This window comes from Lepidochelys kempii, chromosome 2 (assembly GCF_965140285.1).
Source record: "Lepidochelys kempii isolate rLepKem1 chromosome 2, rLepKem1.hap1, whole genome shotgun sequence".
Classification (NCBI taxonomy): domain Eukaryota; kingdom Metazoa; phylum Chordata; order Testudines; family Cheloniidae; genus Lepidochelys; species Lepidochelys kempii.
The window spans coordinates 211,162,182-211,180,472 of NC_136381.1; the positions used below are offsets into that span (position 1 = coordinate 211,162,182).

Here is an 18,291-nt window from a genome sequence, read left to right on the forward strand (position 1 = left end):
CTAGCTAGTCTGTTAATTCGTCTTAGAGGAAGCAAATAGTGAGAAAAACTACTTGAAAGCAGGTTTCTTAGATTTTGAAATGATTTTGGATTCAGCCACATTCACATCCTTTTGCATTTCCATGAGCTTTCATACATATAGACCGTCCATTCATTTAAATGTTAGGGAATGGCAGTTCTTTTTGAGAATACCCGTATTCATTTGTGACAAATGATAATACACACAAATATGTTTAACCACAATTCATGTTACTAATGCTCATCCTGTTTATGAAGTTTCAGGCATCCAACCAGAGAGCAAAAATTATACCATGTGATTTATGTGACCAGTCACATGCCACTAATATAGTCATTGCATATAAAACATTTACCAAAAAACTAAGCATAACAGCAACATTAAAACAAAACAAAGTCTACTTGTGGATAATTCTAAAAAACCCTCATTTTAAAATATGTAATTAATTTGAATTTTACAGGTAACTTTTAAAACTAATAAAAGAACAAATTGTTACTGCCTTGTGCTCTATTTCTGCAGCTGTCGACTTTGTTGATTCAAGTTTCTCTACCAGTTCCGTGTCACCCAAGAAACTACTCTCAGCAGCTGACAGACGAAGCAAAAGATCATCCTCCAGGTGCTTCAGCTCAATCTTGAAATCATTCTGCTGCTTGGTCAGGAGAGACTAACAAAGGGAATGAAAAATTTAAAACAACAGCAACAAAGGATGACCATCTGTTTTGCAGAATCTTTGGCCATTATTCTCCATTCAGCTACAAGACTCCATTTCAATTTTGTTTCTAAAAAAGAGATGACCTCTTCTATTCTAATGAAAAAGTAGGTTACAATTATAGCAACCAGACAGGAGGAAAGCTTCGTCAAACATGAAAGCATGACCTGGCTTGATTCTTGATTCTGCTCTAACCCCCTTCTTCTGCTCAGGGTTGCACAAAGTGAGCAGGATCTGGTTATAACTGGCAAGTGGAGAATTCCCTGGCAGAGGGAATTCCCCTGTAAAGCTGATGGAGCCAACTCCTGCACTAGCCACTTCCCCCTCACCTCAGCATGCGGGCTAGGGCAGAGAAAGCATGGCAGAGGTCTGCTCTTCTACCTTGATCATCCATTGGTTTATGATCCTTTAGGGAAACACCCAATCAGCATACGGTCCCTTACTGGGGGCACTCCACTGGACCATGTGGCTGGCAGAAAATAACTCAGATGATCAGGGAAGCATAACCGCATCCCTGACAGCTGTCCCCACAACTCTGCCCCAAGCAGAGCTCAGATATAAGGGAGAATCTGGCTCAGAAGTTTTCCAGACAATGTTCCCAGCTCTGTTCCTTGAAAAGTAATTTAACATCTGTTCCACCGTTTACTCTTCTATAAATGGGTAAAATAGTCTCAACTTCCTACTGTTGTTGTGAGGCTTGACTCATTTGAGTCTACAAAGTGTTTCAAGATCTTTGAAAGAAATGTGCTATAGCCATATGAAGTACTTTTATTATTAATTTTTCACCTACATATTTTAATCTTTCATTTAACATCCAGTAATCATATGACAAATCTAATCAAGACCCCTTTTCAACCATTTATAAAAATATTTCTGTTCATAAATTACTGTAAAATATGTTATTACTGCCATAAATACATTTCTTCATTCCACAAACAGCAAGAATAGATTCTTAGCGCAATTAAACCAATGCCCTAGAGCCTACTAGTGCAGTCATATCTTCCTACAGGTTGGCATGAAATTTAGTTTGTGCTTATTGGCTCAAGACCATTGACTCACAAAATACACTGAACGGGGTTAATCCATTTCACCTTTCATAGACATGGTGAAAATGGAAGAGCAGAAAGAAAAATAAGAATAAGATGATGATATATAAATTCTAGCAATACTTTGTTAGAACCAAACCCCAAGGCTTGCAGAGTTGAGAAATCAGTGGGACTTAAGCAAGTGCTTCACGCACCTCTCGGTATCTACTTGATATACAAGTTATTGACAATCATTGCTCAGTAGATTCAACTGGGTAAATAATGCTGGACTTAGACCCTGAGGAACAGCAATGGATTGGTCAAAAGGTGGTCTCACCTTAAGTTTTTCTAAGTCAGGTCTTTCAACACTAACAACCTCAGCCAACAGCTGCTCTTCTAGCCCATCCCTTGTGACAGTGAAATTAATGAGGGTGGTCTGAGCCTGTAATTCTGGCTGATAGTGAGGGTTAGCAAGCTTCGTGTGAAGGATCAGACGGAAATTCTTGTTGAACTCACATTCTTTGTCTTCAATCTTGATATACCTGACAATAGTTAACGTGCACAGTGATGGAAAAAAGTACTGAATAAACCAATTCACAAATATCCTACATTACATAAGACCAGTACTGTACAAGTTTAATGCCACAGAAAACAGACACAAACCAAATGCTCAATATTTGCAGTCTGAGACACAAAATGAGAATGATAAAATTCACCTGAAGCAAATGAAGTTTAGACTCTCTGCCATCATTTCATTCATTTCATTTCCATAGGTTCACTTGCTCATATAGCATACACTTGTGGCTTATTGGCAATGAAACAGGTTCATTGAAGAGTTCACAGTTCAGAGGTAACCTTGTGTCCATGCTCCTTACCATGAACTTGGACAAGTTTCCAAATAATTCTTGTATGAACTGTGTGTGTTCTTACAATTGTTTTCTTTAGCATCTTTTAAATATTTCAGCTATAAAGGCTAACACAAAGAAATAAACCGAAATATGTTTGATAAACTGACAAATGACCGGAAGAGACACAGGGCTGTCAATGGAGGAACAAAAGAGGATTTTTAAAGGTGGCTGACAAAATGTTTTGTTCAGAACAAATTAATTACTAGGTCACATGCTACACAGAGTGAGTGATTCTAAAATAATTTTTTATTCCACTTAAGATCCCTTAAGTAAGGCATTGCTTGCTGGCTCTGCCCTTGCTGTGGTGCTACTGTCAGCAGGAGACCTTACTAAACATCAAGATGAGACATGGAGATAAGGTAGCATTGACCTAGCCCTCTTATTTTATGGCATAGTTTTGAAAAATAAAAGTTAATGTTCTGTAGTCTTTGGTCCCTTATTATTTTACCTCTTTACCTCAGAGCACCATGAAGTGGAAAAATACAAATGAGATTGAACAACAAGGAGGTGGTATCCTGCACACCGCAACAACTAGCTCAGTCAAACTGCTGTTGAGCTTACAAAGTTAGAGAATCAGAGGAATGAAAGGCCTCTGAATACTGGCAGATGGTGAACCTGGTTGGCCTGCAAAAAGCATATGAACTCTAGCCAAACTTTTGAAACCTGGCAGCATGAAGTTATTCTCCTAAATTCTTATTTAGGCACCTGTATATAAATGGCCTGGATTTTAAAATAAAATTAACCAAATCCTATATAAAACTGTACTAAAAAGGATCCAGTATCCAGTTTATTATTTTTTGGGTGGGATAAAATTCACTTCTCAGGTCAGCAAGGCAGATTTCAATTCTGACACCGTGTTCTTGCAACATGTTAAGTGCCTAATATGGACTTCTAAACGGATATGGAGAGCAAAACATCAGACCTGAACACAGCTGAGCACAAGTAAGAGGGTAATTTTGTCCTCAATGCAACATACATATGCACAGGCATAAGGGTGTTGGAAGCAGGTCTCTGACAGAGGAGTACATGAGTTAGCTTGGTCAGTGGGGAGACTATCAAGGGAACAATACTACATTATAGAAATGAAAGGAAGTCTGGCTGTTAAATGAGCCCTGGACTCTTGTATAGAAGTATTATTTTATGAGTTCTCAATTCACAAAAGTAATAAATTATCAATTTGTGTGGTTATCATCTATGAAAGGCAAAAACTACAGAATGACTCAGTGGGTTTTATAACTGCAGCTATGCTGACTTTTTTGTTAATCGCAGATTTGGGAAAAATAAATGTTTTGTTATTGCTCTCTCATGGGTCAAAAAATATGAGCAACAATGATGTTAACCAGAGGGGCGGAAAACACACAACAGAATCATTTCATTGTTTCCATGAACTATATCTATCTAGAAATTAATTCTGGAGTATGAAATAATATAATGTGTGTAAGCGCTACGAGTGGAATTCTGAATGGTGAGGTAGTGCAAGAGTGGCTCTACATGAATTACCACAAAGGATTACTTTTGGTAATTCCTTCACTTGTAGTCTTTTCTTCTCCCATCCTACCAACAGGGACAATCAGAACAGACTGCAGTAAGTCTCCCCCTGCCAGGGGACATGGCAGAAGACCTTTCAAACAAGCTTGATATATAAGCTGCAGAACCACCACTTCCTTCTAGTTAGAGACTTTCAGAGAAAAATGAAAAAATGATAGATCACCCCCACTTTTCTTGTAGAAATTACTACAGCCCAAAGGGCTGCCTCAAAATAAAGTGAGAGATACATGTCCCAGAGTTTAATCCCAAAGCACCTGTACCACCAAGAAAATAGTGAGGTCTTTGCAACAATGTTTTGTTGGTGCTGGTGTTTTAAGAATCTTGGAATGTAAGGATGGGAACTAAACTCCTGTCTTCTGATGGGTCTATGAACAATAGATATAGCTGATGAGTAGGCACAAAAGCCAACATTTTCAGAAATAGGAGCTTCAAGTTAGCCTAAATCAATAATTGTGTACCTAAATAAAGTGGCTTGAGTTTCAGAAATACCAAGGAGCTCTCATCAGCTTCAACTTTTCTGCTGCTCACTACTCAGCAACTTCAGAGAAGAAGCCTTAATCTAAAAAGCAGTTTCAGTCAGTTTACATGCATTAGCTTGAGGCACCAGAGGTGGACAAAAGGAATTCATCTTTGGGAGAGCAGATCTGGAATAAAGGGAGTTTCCAGGGCTAGCTCAGTATGAGACTGATTAGGGTTGAGAACACAGAGACCACCAAGAGAGCCTGCAAAATCATCTCTGTTCTGTGTCTCTCTCTTAGGACCTGACACCCAAAGCAACACTTTATTTTTTTCTTCTAGTCCCAGGTGAAAGGGATGAATGGCTCCTGGGTCAAAGGACCAGAATAGAGAAAGTTTTGATGACATACTCAAAGACAGCCACTTAATGGAAGACAATCCCCTGCGTTGGCAGATGCTCTGAACGATCTAGAGGATGAAGCTTCACTCCCTGAGGATTAATTACCATGGCTGAACCAATCTACCAAAGGAACAGCTCTTCCCTTAGAGATATGTTGTCTGGGAGAAAAGGCAGCATAACACCTAGAAGAAGAGACTTGCTGAGGAGGAAGTCTTGAGTGGATGAATATGGCCTCATCGTATGAAAAAAGGTGAGAATTCCTGATCCATCTTGAAACTTGAACAACAGCTTTTTTAGTAACTACACCGGACCCTCGCTAGAACACGGGATTTGGGATCCATGCGCGGTACCGCGTTATAGTGGGGACTGCGTTAAAATGAATTCCAATTAAAGTAATTAAATTTGGGATCCATGGGTGCTATATAGACGCACGTTCTAGAAAGGGTCCAGTGTAGTTTGACTACTTAAAATTAAAAGATTTGTATTTCATAGATTTATAGCGTTTAAGGCCAGAAGGGACCATTAGATCATCTAGTCTGACCTCCTGTATAATTTCAAAATGGATAGTTCCTGTTAAAGAACTGTGCCTCTAAATGGTATAAAATACGTCAGACTCCTACTACTACTGCATTTCCGAGCGGCCCAGACAAGATGAAGAGAGGTGGTACATAGATTTTCGGACAAGAAAGCAAGGGAAACAATATTTTTCTTCTTTGGGGGAAGAAAAACTACCTTTCCATTGATTTATGAAAAGCTTTATTTCAAACCCTGCTGTTTAAATTAAAAGCTTCTGTCTCACACTTGTGAACTCCAGCAACTAATGCAGAGAGCAAAGCTGAACTAATCAGATGCAGACTGAAGCGGTTACTTAGCAATCACAGCAGGCAGACTGTACAAGTTGGTCAAACTAGTTTTGTGGAAAAAAATTGTGCCTGAAAGTTGCACAGCTGGCAAGACGTTCAAGGAAATGAAAGCTATTCCTGAATAGAAACTGAGTTAATTGTCGTGCTGTTTCCTAAAGAATACATAACAGTCATATTTCACATGCATGGACACAATGTTATCAGACTAATGCTGCAACTATATGCACAATCAAACCTGAAAACATCTCAAAGTACAATTTGTACTTCATAATGCCCCAATCCTTTTTGTGAAAAGGAGATCACAATCCACTACATACTCCCTGTTAAGTGAATGGAAATATATTTGCACAGCCAACATTTTAAAGCATAGATGCCTAAAGATAGTAAGCCTGGTTTTCAGATGCCAAGTGCCCACAGCCCCCACTGCAGTCACTCATGTTGTAGGAGAAGATTATATATATGAGGTTCTCGAAAACAAAATGTTGACAGCAGTCTTCATTCAGAAACACCACCATAAATTGGTATTATGGTATGTTCATTATAGAGTGACTGTACGAGATTTAAGCTCAAGAATAACCTCAGTTAACTATGGGGAGATATAATTTTATGAAGTTGCTTCACAAATCAGCAAGTTTTTTTTAATATGTAAGCTAATAAATTTGCTTTGGAAGGACTACAAGTTGATATATCTTCCCAGCTATGCTTTCTGTCGATTGATATCATAAGACATATTTTACTTAAAATTAGGATTGTCTGAAGCTCAGTGGATTTAATTATTTCTAATTATCCAGCTGTTGTCAGTATGTGGCCATTTTATGACAGTGGTATCTACTGTGTGGGTCAGGTTCAACTGTATATCTTTTCAAACACAGAATTAATGTACTATTGATGAAACCATTACTAGAACCAAATTAAAGTCTAGGCTGATGTATTGGTCTGCAGGGTGCTGTCAGACATGAAAGGAGTAATTAGTATTCATTACTTCGTACTCTACAACATTCCAATTATTAATGAACTTCAACTGTTGGACTGCACCATATCTATCACAAACATCTTTCTAGTCTTTCTTTATTAGGAGGAAAAAACAAATGCCTGACAAAACTACTAAAAAACAGAATGCTGAAAACTTTGCTTGTTTGCTAGGGGAGGTCTGCATAGTTCCACTGCCGCAGGAGGTAAACATGGCACATCTTCCATGATTCATTGTGTGTAATGTCTTTGAAATGTTAACTGGATGACCTTTTATTCAATCTTGTAAAGAACACTTAAACACACTGATTACTAAATATTAAATTGACTAGTGTTTATATATATTACTCCATCATGCTATGTGCAAGCCTTTGCTGAGTTACTGTATAATTATATTGCTATGTCCCCTGCCCTTTCCACCTCAACTCCTCCCTACTATTTTATAACCCTCTTTGTTACATCATGTCTGAAATTAGATAGTAAGACTTTCAGGACCATGGGACTTGATTCTGATCACACCAGTTTTATACCAGCGTAACTCGGCCTTAATAGAATTACTTGAGATTTACATTGGTGTATGTGCAAGCAGAATCAGTCCTTGTGTTATCTTATTTGTATTGTGAGGTACCTAGCAAACCTTTGTGGACTGAAAAATAGTAACTAACGATCATCATCTAACCAAGAATGCAGTAGGTAGAGATAATGGGGGAAGAGTTGAGCAGTTGTTTGAGACTTTTCAGTTACTTCCTAAAACGTAATGAAAATGAAACATTTCAAAGGGGTACGGTGCAGGGTAATGCTGTGTCTTGCATAAAATGGTGCTAGGCCTGAACAAGTGATGTGTTCGCTCCATAGCCTTTATGTGCAACTTTGACAAATATGGAGAAAATTTGGGTAACCTGCCAAAAAATGGGTCCTTTTTTGGGGGGGGGGGGAAGGGGAGGGAGGGAAGGGACAAACACAAGTAGTAGTATTTTGCCTCCGACTAATTTCCTCTTGTGTAAGTAATCAAATCACTAATAAAACAAGCATATTTCACTTGGTCTCATCTGCTTGAGGGACATATGAAACTATGGTCCCTTCTGCCGGACTCTGGTGGTTATCCAGGAAGGCCTCAAAGAGCCCATGGCACACTGAGCCAAGTATAGGGGAAACAAACTCTTGCTATTTGTTTCACTCTCGCAGAATTCAAAATCTTTGGAGTTATTTTTCACAGCCTGTAAAAACAAAAATTCGTATTTGACCAGAGATCACGTTGCCATATTTCAGCTGAAAAGATCAATTAACTGAAAAGATTCACTCCAGGATTACACAGATGTAACCAAAATTTCTCTCCAAGGTAACTGCAGCAGCTGCTGATGTGCTATAAATTTAAAAAGTGTGTATTAATTTCCACTGCCAGAAAGGGGTTATCAGTTAGTTCCTGAGCCAAAGCCCATTGAAGTCAGTAGAAAGACCCTTATTGACTTCAGTGGGTTTCAGATCAGGCTGCAACATTTTGTCATAAATAAAATTGTAAAAGGATCCCTTCATGCATCTATTCTGGTTTATTAAATCCTTATAAATTTGTGAGTGATCATGAATAAATTTACTTTAAGTGTTGTATATTTAACTATAAAGAATTTAATAAACATAGGAGGCATTTAAAATAGAAAGTACTATTCTAAAAAATATAGCAAATTTTTGCTGAGGTTCAAAGAAATTTGGTTTACCTTTTCCTGATTTTGCATGTCTCTGCACTTCCAGTTTCTAGCCAAGGCTAGAAACAAAGCATTAGAAATCCCACAAGAAAGTCTGGTCATAATATTTCCAAACAGCTTTTGAAGATTGGGATGGCATTGATGGTTTTACATTCTGATGTGCGTAGGAACTTTTGGGAGCTTATCTAACCACATCCAGATGCCCAATTATTTGATATTTACTCATCACCAGTTTTAAGTCATCACCTTTCTTAAAAAACAAAACAAAAATTCTACATAGAAAGTTATGATGAGAAGGTAAGAAAAAAAATATACAGTGTCCTTGGCAGCAACTCCCACGCAAAAATCCTGATTGCTCTAGAATACTTACTTCCCTTTTTTAATTGTGTTTCCTCCAAGTAAGGGATCAAGTACTGGGTCTACTGTTTCATTCAAGTTTTCAATTAGGATGGTGTCTCCACAGGCCAACGCTCTTTCAATGGTCTTCAGAAACCTTAACACAAAAACCAAACCCTACCTATTAGATGATGTGCTAGTTACGGAGCAATATATTTCTGCTTTAGATTATACAAACGAGAAATATTTGTATAAGAGCTCTATCAAAACCTCCTGTATTGCACTCAAAAAGATATTTTCCAGTGGTTAATAATTCTGTGCATTTGAGGCAAGAGTCTTTGCTCCTTATTCCTGCTTATGTAGTAACAAACATGAGTTAGGCTTTGTACAAGAACAAGGTCCTACCCTGAAGAACTATTGATATGAACATTTACATTGAACACTCACAATGAAATCAAATTCACCTGCAGGTGATGTTTTCTCTCAAGTAATTTGTTCTGTGTTTGCACAGTGCCTATTACAAAGGGGTTTTGGTTCATGACTGGGCCTCCAAGGCATTACCACAAGACAAATAAATAGCAGTAATTCAAATAAATAATCATAATAATATGGGCCAAACTATATCATTTCAGGCATAAAGTGGCTGCATGGAAGACATGCAGAAGAGGTCACAAAGGGGACAATTATTTGTATGACTTGGGAAAGCAAAAGAAGAAAGGGCCAAGTGGGAAAAAGTACAAAAAAATGAGTTCAGGGAGGCAGACAGGACCTAAATTGTTCAAAGCGTTTAAAAATGAAGCATTATTGAGACCATTTACTGTACTCTGCTATGTAACTATCTGTTGTATCTGGATTTCAATAAAATAAACTAAGCTAGCCTCTTCTAGTATGATAGTCTTTAAAAGGTTTTGAAAGTTATTAAAAGAGATGTGGTAGTTTTCAAAGATATTTTACTGCAGCAGAGAAAGTAACATTCAGTTCAAAACGGACCACAATCCCCTAAATAAATCAAAGTCAGCATGACAGGAGATAAAAACAAACCTATTCCATAGAACCTAAACTTAATTCCATTCAAACTTAGCTGCCAGAATTCAAAAAGTCTTAGAAAATCTGTTACTGAATGCAGTTTTCTGTGTAATACCACTAGACTGAGTTTCTCACTCTGTATTAGGTACATATATGCCATTATCCTATACACTACATTGTACTATATAAATGTCCAATAATCAGGAAACTAAACAAAGCCTTTGCTTTTAGCACCCTATTTATGGGAAAACCAATTTGCTCTCATGTGCAATGCACCTCCCACATTAACTTTATTCCCTCTTTAGCACTTGAAAACAGTACAGCAGAAAGTGCCTTTTTCAAGCAGAGCTTTTAAAATGAGAAATGCTACTATGGATAAATAAGCAGCAGTACTATAATATTTCAAATCTACAAGTAAATACATTACAACACACACCAAGTCCTTCTTAAAATTAGGGGAAATTTATAGAAGTAAATACGAGAGCTAATTCTTCAGTGCGCACACATACCCTTTCTGCCCTAGACGTATGACTTTAAGGTCAGTTCCATATTTATTCTTTATCCATTTAATTCCCTGTTGCTGGGGATCTATCATCAGAGGCCAGCGCTCACAGTTTGTTAGAATAGTGGCATTTTCTGTTGACATTCTATCACCGGGCAGTCCTTCGTTATTCCATGCTGCAATCGTAGCATCATCAGTCAACATGGCAATCAGGTCCAGGCCTTCAGTTATTGGAATAGGAACCTTTGAATCAGAGTGAAATATAATAATCCAGCAAGGTTGTAAAGTAGCAAGACAAGACGCAGTGTGATGTACAAAATAATGGGACCCAATGTAATTAGAGATTTATTATATATATAAAGAAAGTAAGTCTCCTGTGGACTATGAGATGCCAAAATAAACAGTATATATAATGCAAAGCAGATAATCCTATAGTTTACCGTGGTACTTTTTAAATGATGTTTTCTTTTCATTCTAGAAACTTCATAAATATTTTCTTTAGGATTTATTAAATCAAGTAAACAGCATATGTGTATATAGTTTGCAGTGTATATAGCTTTTAACACTTAAAGAGGACGACAAATTCAGCGCTCATGAATGGCATTGAACTGGTAATTCTGGAGAATAAAGCTCATTCTTTACAGAAAAGGTACATAATATGGATAGCAGCATAACAGGCTTCTTGCACCACTTTGCTAATGTGCTTCAGCTATGTGATAAAGAGGTCACCTACATAAATCACAGGATAGGGCAATCTCCATTGCTATTGCTTCTCTGCAAAGACAGCCAAAATCTCACCAATTAGAGCCAACTGACTGGGAACTGCACTGCCACCTCCAACTCATTTCGCACAAGCCAAAGAGCCATCAGATAGTCATACTTATCCTAAGTGTTATCATGCTTCTGTGTGCTTTAAAAGAAATTAAAATCTTCAGTCATGAAGCATGAAGGTAGGGGATGGAGATGCACATGCAAGAGGGGAAGAATTTTAAAAAAAAGCAAGTGTTTTAAGGAAATAGGTAGTATACTCTATGGGTGTGAGGACTGATGATGGGATACCGGAACTTTCCTCTATAAGAGTGAAATATTGGCCTCATGGAAGTCAATGGCAAAACTCCCATTGATTTCAATAGTGTGAGGATTTCACCCTAGGTTTTTATTTCTGGAAAGTAGCAGCTGGAACTAAATTCCAAAACTTAACACTGTTTTTGGGAAGGGGGACAAATTATTCCTCCCCACCCAACACACACACATGCACACGAGTCTAAGTATTGAATTAATGTTTACAGGAAATGATGTTTTATGGTCAACCAGATTTGCACAATCTGTAGCACTAAAAGGAATGTACCATATCATAGAAATGTAGGATTGGAAGGGATCTTGAGAGTTCATCTAGTCCAGTTCTCTGCACTGAGGCAAGACTAAGTGTTTTCTAAGCCATCCCTGCCAGATGCTTATTTATACTGTTCTTAAAAACCTTCAATGATGGAGATTCCACAACTTCCCTAAGTAGTTAGTTCCAGTGCTTAACTACCCTTACAGTTAGGGAGTTTTTCCTAATGTCTAATCTAAATCTCCCTGGCTGCAATTTAAACCCATTACTTCTTGTCCTGTCCTCAGCGGCTAAGGAGAACAATTTATCACCTGCCTTTATATAACAACCTTTCACATACTTGAAGACTGTTCTGTCCCCCTTCAGTCTTCTCTTCTCCAGACTAAACAAACCCTTTTTCCCCCTGCCCCCAATCTTTCCTTCACAGGACATGTTTTCTCAATCTTTAATGATATTTGTTGCTCTCCTCTGGACTGTCTCCAATCTGTACACATCTTCCCCAGAACTGGACACAGTACCCCAGAATGATGTTCACTTTTTTTTTTGCAACAGTGTTACACTGTTGACTGAGATTCAGTTTATGATCCACTGTAACCCGCAAATCCTTTTCTGCAGTACTCCTTCCCAGGAAGTCATTTCCCATTTTTTATTTGTGCAATTGATTATTCCTTCCTAAGTGTAGTACTTTGCATTTCTCCTTATTGAATTTCAACCTATTTATTTCAAACCATTTATCCAGTTTGTCAAGTTTTTGAATACTAATCCTGCCCTCCAAAGAGCTTGCAACCCCTCCCAGCTTAGTATCATCCAAAAACTTTATAAGTATACTCGCTATGCCATTATCCAAATCATTGTTGAAGACACTGAATAGAACCAGTCTCAGGACAGATTCATGCTGTAACCCACTTGATATGCCCTTCCAACTTGACTGTGAACCATTGATAACTACTCTCTGAGTACAGTTTTCCAACCTGTTGTGCATCCACCTTGCAGTAGGTTTGTCTAGGCTATATTTCCCTAGTTTGTTTATGAGAGGGTCATGTGAGAGAGTATCAAAAGCTTTACTAAAGTCGAGATATATCACATCTGCTGCTTCCCCCTAACCACAAGGTTTGTTACCCTGTCAAAGAAGAATATTAGGTTGGTTTGACATGATTTGTTCTTGATAAATACATGTTGACTGTTACTTATCACTTTATTATCTTCTAGGTGTTTACAAATTGATTGTTTGGTTATTTGCTCCATTATCTTTCTGGGTACCACAGTTAAACTGACTATAATTCTCTAGGTTATTCTTATTCCCCAATTTAGATTAGATAGATTAGATAATCTCCAGTTTAGTTGCTGTGGCAACAATTTTGTTGTTGGGTAAGACTATTACTGAACTATGGCAAGGGATGTATTTCTTTAACATTGCCTAAACCCTGATTCTAATCGCATAGCCATCAATTTCATGAAGTAAAACATGACAAATAGTATAGTCAGTTTCAAGCGTTGAAATAAACTTGTTTGGAAGCAGACATAGCATTGTGGTGGTGATGGTGGTTTGTTCTTACAAAGCAAGGTATTATTTTAATATGTAACTTTATCTAGTGTCCCAAACCTGTACAAAACTAAGACTGCATCACTGTATCTCCTACTTTTCATAAAGAAGAGCTTTTAGCTAGCACCTGGTGTTTTTAAAACAAGTAATTAACCACATTTCTCTCTCTGCATGGGGAACATGTCAAAACTGAGACAGGTTTCAGAGTAACAGCTGTATTAGTCTGTCTTTGAAAAAAGAAAAGGAGTACTTGTGGCACCTTAGAGACTAACCAATTTATTTGAGCATGAGCTTTCGTGAGCTAGCTCATGCTCAAATAAATTGGTTAGTCTCTAAGGTGCCACAAGTACTCCTTTTCTTTTTGCAAAAACTGAGACAATCAATCTTGGCAATTGCCACTCAGTAAAAGAGCTGATTTGACTAGCAATACCAGTATTTAGAGAGTGTATTAGAGAAATTATTATTATTAATTTAAGATAGTGATCACAATGTGCTAAGAGTTAAGGGTAGTCCCTTCTCCAAGGAGCACACAGTCTAAAGACTAAGAAGTAAGGAGAGTCGGGGGGCAAGAAATAACAATAGGTAATTTACACAGAAGTTAACTAGAGGCTGCAAGGCAGAAATGGGTCCTGCAAAAAAGATCAGGAAGGTCATATTGGTCACAGAGGTGATTGTGTGAGAATCTGACACACAAATGGATGAGGGAAGAAGGATGGTCCAGTTGATACAGCACAGGACTTGGTGAACTCAGGAGACCTGGATTAAATTCAGTTTAGCCACATACTTCTCGTGTGGCCTTCGGCACACCAGTTAACCAACCCTTTTGCGTCAGCTCCCCATTTGAAAATAGGGACGATAATACTTCCTTTCTTCCCAGGGCTGTTTTGAGGATAAAATACAGTAATAATTGGGAGGTGCTGAAATGTTACAGTGATGAGGACTGTATGAGTAGATTAAGAAATACACAGAGGTTGGGAGCATTCACTCACAGAGCAGAAGGGTTGTGGGGGGAAGGTAACACAAAACTTCACAAGGGAGTGGGCAGAGTGACTGAGTTTTGAAATTGGTGACAAGAAGCTTAAATTTGATATATTGAATGGAAAGCCAATAGATGGATTCAAAGAAGTTACATGGTACATGTCATGTTACAGTGTTACATGATAAAATCAACAGGCAAGAGAAATGAGTTTAGTGGCTGCATTTTGAATTGATGGGTGTGTTCGGGAGGTCAGAGAGGAGGATGTTGCAATAATCAATATAATGAAAGCCATTTCAAAATTCTCCTGGAATCTGAAAGTTAAATGGAATTTGATCTTTACACATCCCCATCAACAACAAATGCTATTGCACTGGAGTAGCGGAGGACATAATTTGGCCTACAGAATGAAGATGCGTAAAAGAGAAAGAAACTCACTTGCATTCAGACTCCAAGTAGAGTATGCAAGCCTTACAGTTAGAGAAAACAATATTTTACTTGTACTCTGAGAAAATCTGATACAAAGCCATTGAAAGACAAACACTGAGCTCCACAAAGACATTTTATAGTCAACTTTTAAAAGCAGAATTGTACTTTTACATTCTGAACTACAGAGAAGCTAATGGACTTGAGCTTCCAGTATGGGCCAACATTTTGTACAATAAGTTTTACCTTTTGTGATTTAAGGAAAGGAATCCACATATGTTCCAACAGTTCCTGACGATATTGTTTTGTAAAAGATCCAACGTAGGACACAAAAGCTGCCATTAACAGGACGTCACCACACAGTGTCTTTTCTTGAGCTTCAAAATGTTTAATAGACTGTCTCCAACGAATTTTTTCAGCCTAAAATACAAAATTATAACATTTCATGGACAGATATATTATTAACTGCCTCTTTAAACTCAGAGTTGGTAGAAGAGTCAACCTCAAAATAACTTAAAAATGTATAGAAGCACAATAATTTGGTGTAAGGAAATGCACAATATCAGTGATGGATGTGTGACTCCAAATGATTTTGTGAAAATATGCTAATGAGAGTGAATATAATGTAACTGGAATATGCTTCATGCAAAAGGTCTCTTGTATGGTATCATTACAAAGCTTATAATCTACTGAGTGTGGTCATCCTATTTGTATACATGTATCATTCTTGTACCTGAAACTAGAAATATGAAATATAACTCTGAGGTCCTACTGTAATTATACAAAGTGTGGGCCATTAATGGTGGTTTGGAATCTTGATGGCTCCCATCAACTAGGACAATTGGTTGTAAATGGCTCTGTTTACTTGCAAGCCCTCCTGTGAGTCAGGCCAGGAAGGATGAAGGCTTGGGGTCTCACAGGACAGTGACCATGTCAGCTGGTACTGGAATCCATCTTAAACCGGGTGCTTTTCCATTTAGAAGGAGGGGTGGGGACCCACAGAGACAAAAGATTCCCGCCTTATGCCAAAGCTATAAAAGGGGGTGGAATAGAACAAAGGGGGTTCCAGTCATAAGAAATCCCCTAGTTACCACCTGAACTAGAGCTACCAAGAACTGTAACAGGGGAAAGGATTGGGCCCAGACTAGAAAGGAGTCCAGTCTGTGAAAGAAGCTTATTGGAACATCTCTGAGGGTGAGATTTTATCTGTAATCAGTTTCTTAATGTATTAGGCTTAGACTTGAGTGTTTTGTTTTATTTTGCTTGGTAACTTACTTTGTTCTGTCGGTTATTACTTGAAAGCACTTAAATCCTACTTTTTACACTTAATAAAATCACTTTTGCTTATTATTTAACCCACAGTAAGTAATATCTGGGGGAGCAAACAGCTGTGCATCTCTCTCTAATCAGTGCTTTTGAGGGCAGACAATTTATGAGTTTACCCTGTATAAGCTTTATACAGAGTAAAACGGATTCATTTGGGGTTTGGATCCCATTGGGAGCTGGGTGTCTGGGTGCTGGATACAGGAGCACTTCTTAAGCTGTTTTGAGTTAAGTCTGCAGCTTTGGGGCGCGTGGTTCAGACCCTTGGTCTGTGTTGGAGCAGACTGGTGTGTCTGGCTCAACAAGGCAGGGTTCTAGAGGCCCACGCTGGCAGAGAAAAAGGGCTCAGAGGTAGTCTCAGCACCTCAGGTGACAGTCCCAAGGGGGTTTCTGTGATCGAACCCATCACAGGATGAACTTCAAAGATTTAGAAGTTTGGTTCAAAATAACAATCCATATTTTTTGTTTTCAATTTTGTTATAGCCGTGTTGATCCCTATTATTAAAGAGACAAGGCGGGTGAGGTAAAAGCTTTTATTAGACCAATTTCTCTCGGTGGAGCGGACAAGCTCTTGAGCTTCACAGAGCTCTTCCTCAGGTCTAGAGACAGTAACCAGAATATCACAGCTAAATACAAGGCGGTACAGATTGTTAAGCATAAAGGGTTCACATGTTCTAAGAGACCACTTATAAATGAAGTGGGCACTTAACACCTCTGCAGTCATAGGAGGAAAGAGGATTAATAGGTAGCAAAAGTGTGTTACAAATTGTTGCAATGACCCATAAAACCAGGGTCTCTGTTATGTCCATGATTTTTAGTGTCTAACAGAGTTATGAATTTAAGTTCTCAGGCACATCCCTTGAAGGTGTTGCACCGGTTTCCTTTCAGGAAAAGGACTGAAGTCAGATATGGAATGATCATTTTGTGAACAGTGTTCACTCACAGGCCATAAGGTGCTTTTGTCTTTTATCATTTTTTGTGAGAATTAATTCGAGAGTATAGGGATAGTCTGGTTTCACCCACATAGTTGTTGGGGCATTTGATGCACTAGATGAGGTAAATCACATGCTGGGATAGGAATGTGTAGGACCCATGGATCTTGAAAGGTGTGTTGTGGGAGATGATATAACAGTGGAGGCAAAACACCTATCTGGCTTCAAGATTAAACTCGATAAGTTTATGGAGGAGATGGTATGATGGGATAACATGATTTTGGCAATTAATTGATCTTTAACTATTCATGGTAAATAGGCCCAATGGCCTGTGATGGGATGTTAGATGGGGTGGGATCTGAGTTACTATAGAGAATTCTTTCCTGGGTATCTGGCTAGTGAATCTTGCCCACATGCTCAGGGTTCAGCTGATCGCCATATTTGGGTTCTGGAAGGAATTTTCCTCCAGGACAGATTGGAAGAGGCCCTGGGGTTTTTTCGCCTTCCTCTGAAGCATGGGGCACGGGGTCACTTGCTGGAGGATTCTCTGCACCTTGAAGTCTTTAAACCATGATTTGAGGACTTCAATAGCTCAAACATAGGTGAGAGGTTTATTGCAGGAGTGGGCGAGTGAGATTCTGTGGCCTGCATTGTGCAGGAAGTCAGACTACATGATCATAATGGTCCCTTCTGACCTTAATATCTATGAGTCTATGAGTCCAGATATGGCTGCAGGTTTTGCATCTGTTGTTCTGGAAGGGTCTGGTGCTGTTTTGGGTTTGTGTTTCCTGGTCTGAGGGGAGCTTGCTTCTGATAATGAGTTTGGCAAGGTTGGTGGGTTGTGTTTGAAGGCCAGAAAAGGAGGCTTGGAAAAGATCTTTTTCAGTATGCGGTCCCCATCGAGTATGGATTGTATTTAATGGATGAAATTCTGTATGCTTTGAGTGATAGATGACAACTTGGGGTGTGTGGACAGTGGTTTGTTGTTTTTTTTAAACTGTGTTGAAACAGTTTCTCTCGAGGTATTTGGGTGGCCCATTCCATAATGCAATCTACTTTTGTGGTGGAGTGTCCTTATCTGGTGAAGGCAGTTTTAAGAGTGTTAACGTGTATTCTGGAAATTTTCTTTGGAGCATATTCTGTGACATCTGTGATCCTGGCTGTAGATAACAGATTTCTTGATGGGATGGCTACTGTAGAGATAAGCTTGGTGATCCATGGATTTCTTGTATATAGCTGTCTGTTGGGTTCTATTTTTGAAGTGGATTGTGGTGTCCAGGAACATGACAGTGAGGGAATGC

General features: G+C 38.5%; 1 protein-coding gene across 1 annotated transcript in view; it reads right to left on the reverse strand.

The window, feature by feature from the left end:
• The window catches only part of DNAH11 (dynein axonemal heavy chain 11), a 291,551-nt gene that overhangs the window by 42,188 nt on the left and 231,072 nt on the right, over positions 1-18,291 (reverse strand). Inside the window, exons 63-67 of the mRNA XM_073333745.2 lie at positions 14,982-15,155; positions 10,465-10,700; positions 8,964-9,086; positions 2,087-2,291; positions 515-679 (exon numbers count right to left, since the gene is read on the reverse strand). Coding sequence (XP_073189846.2) covers positions 515-679; positions 2,087-2,291; positions 8,964-9,086; positions 10,465-10,700; positions 14,982-15,155 — 903 coding nt within the window. The remainder of the gene's footprint in view (positions 1-514; positions 680-2,086; positions 2,292-8,963; positions 9,087-10,464; positions 10,701-14,981; positions 15,156-18,291) is intronic.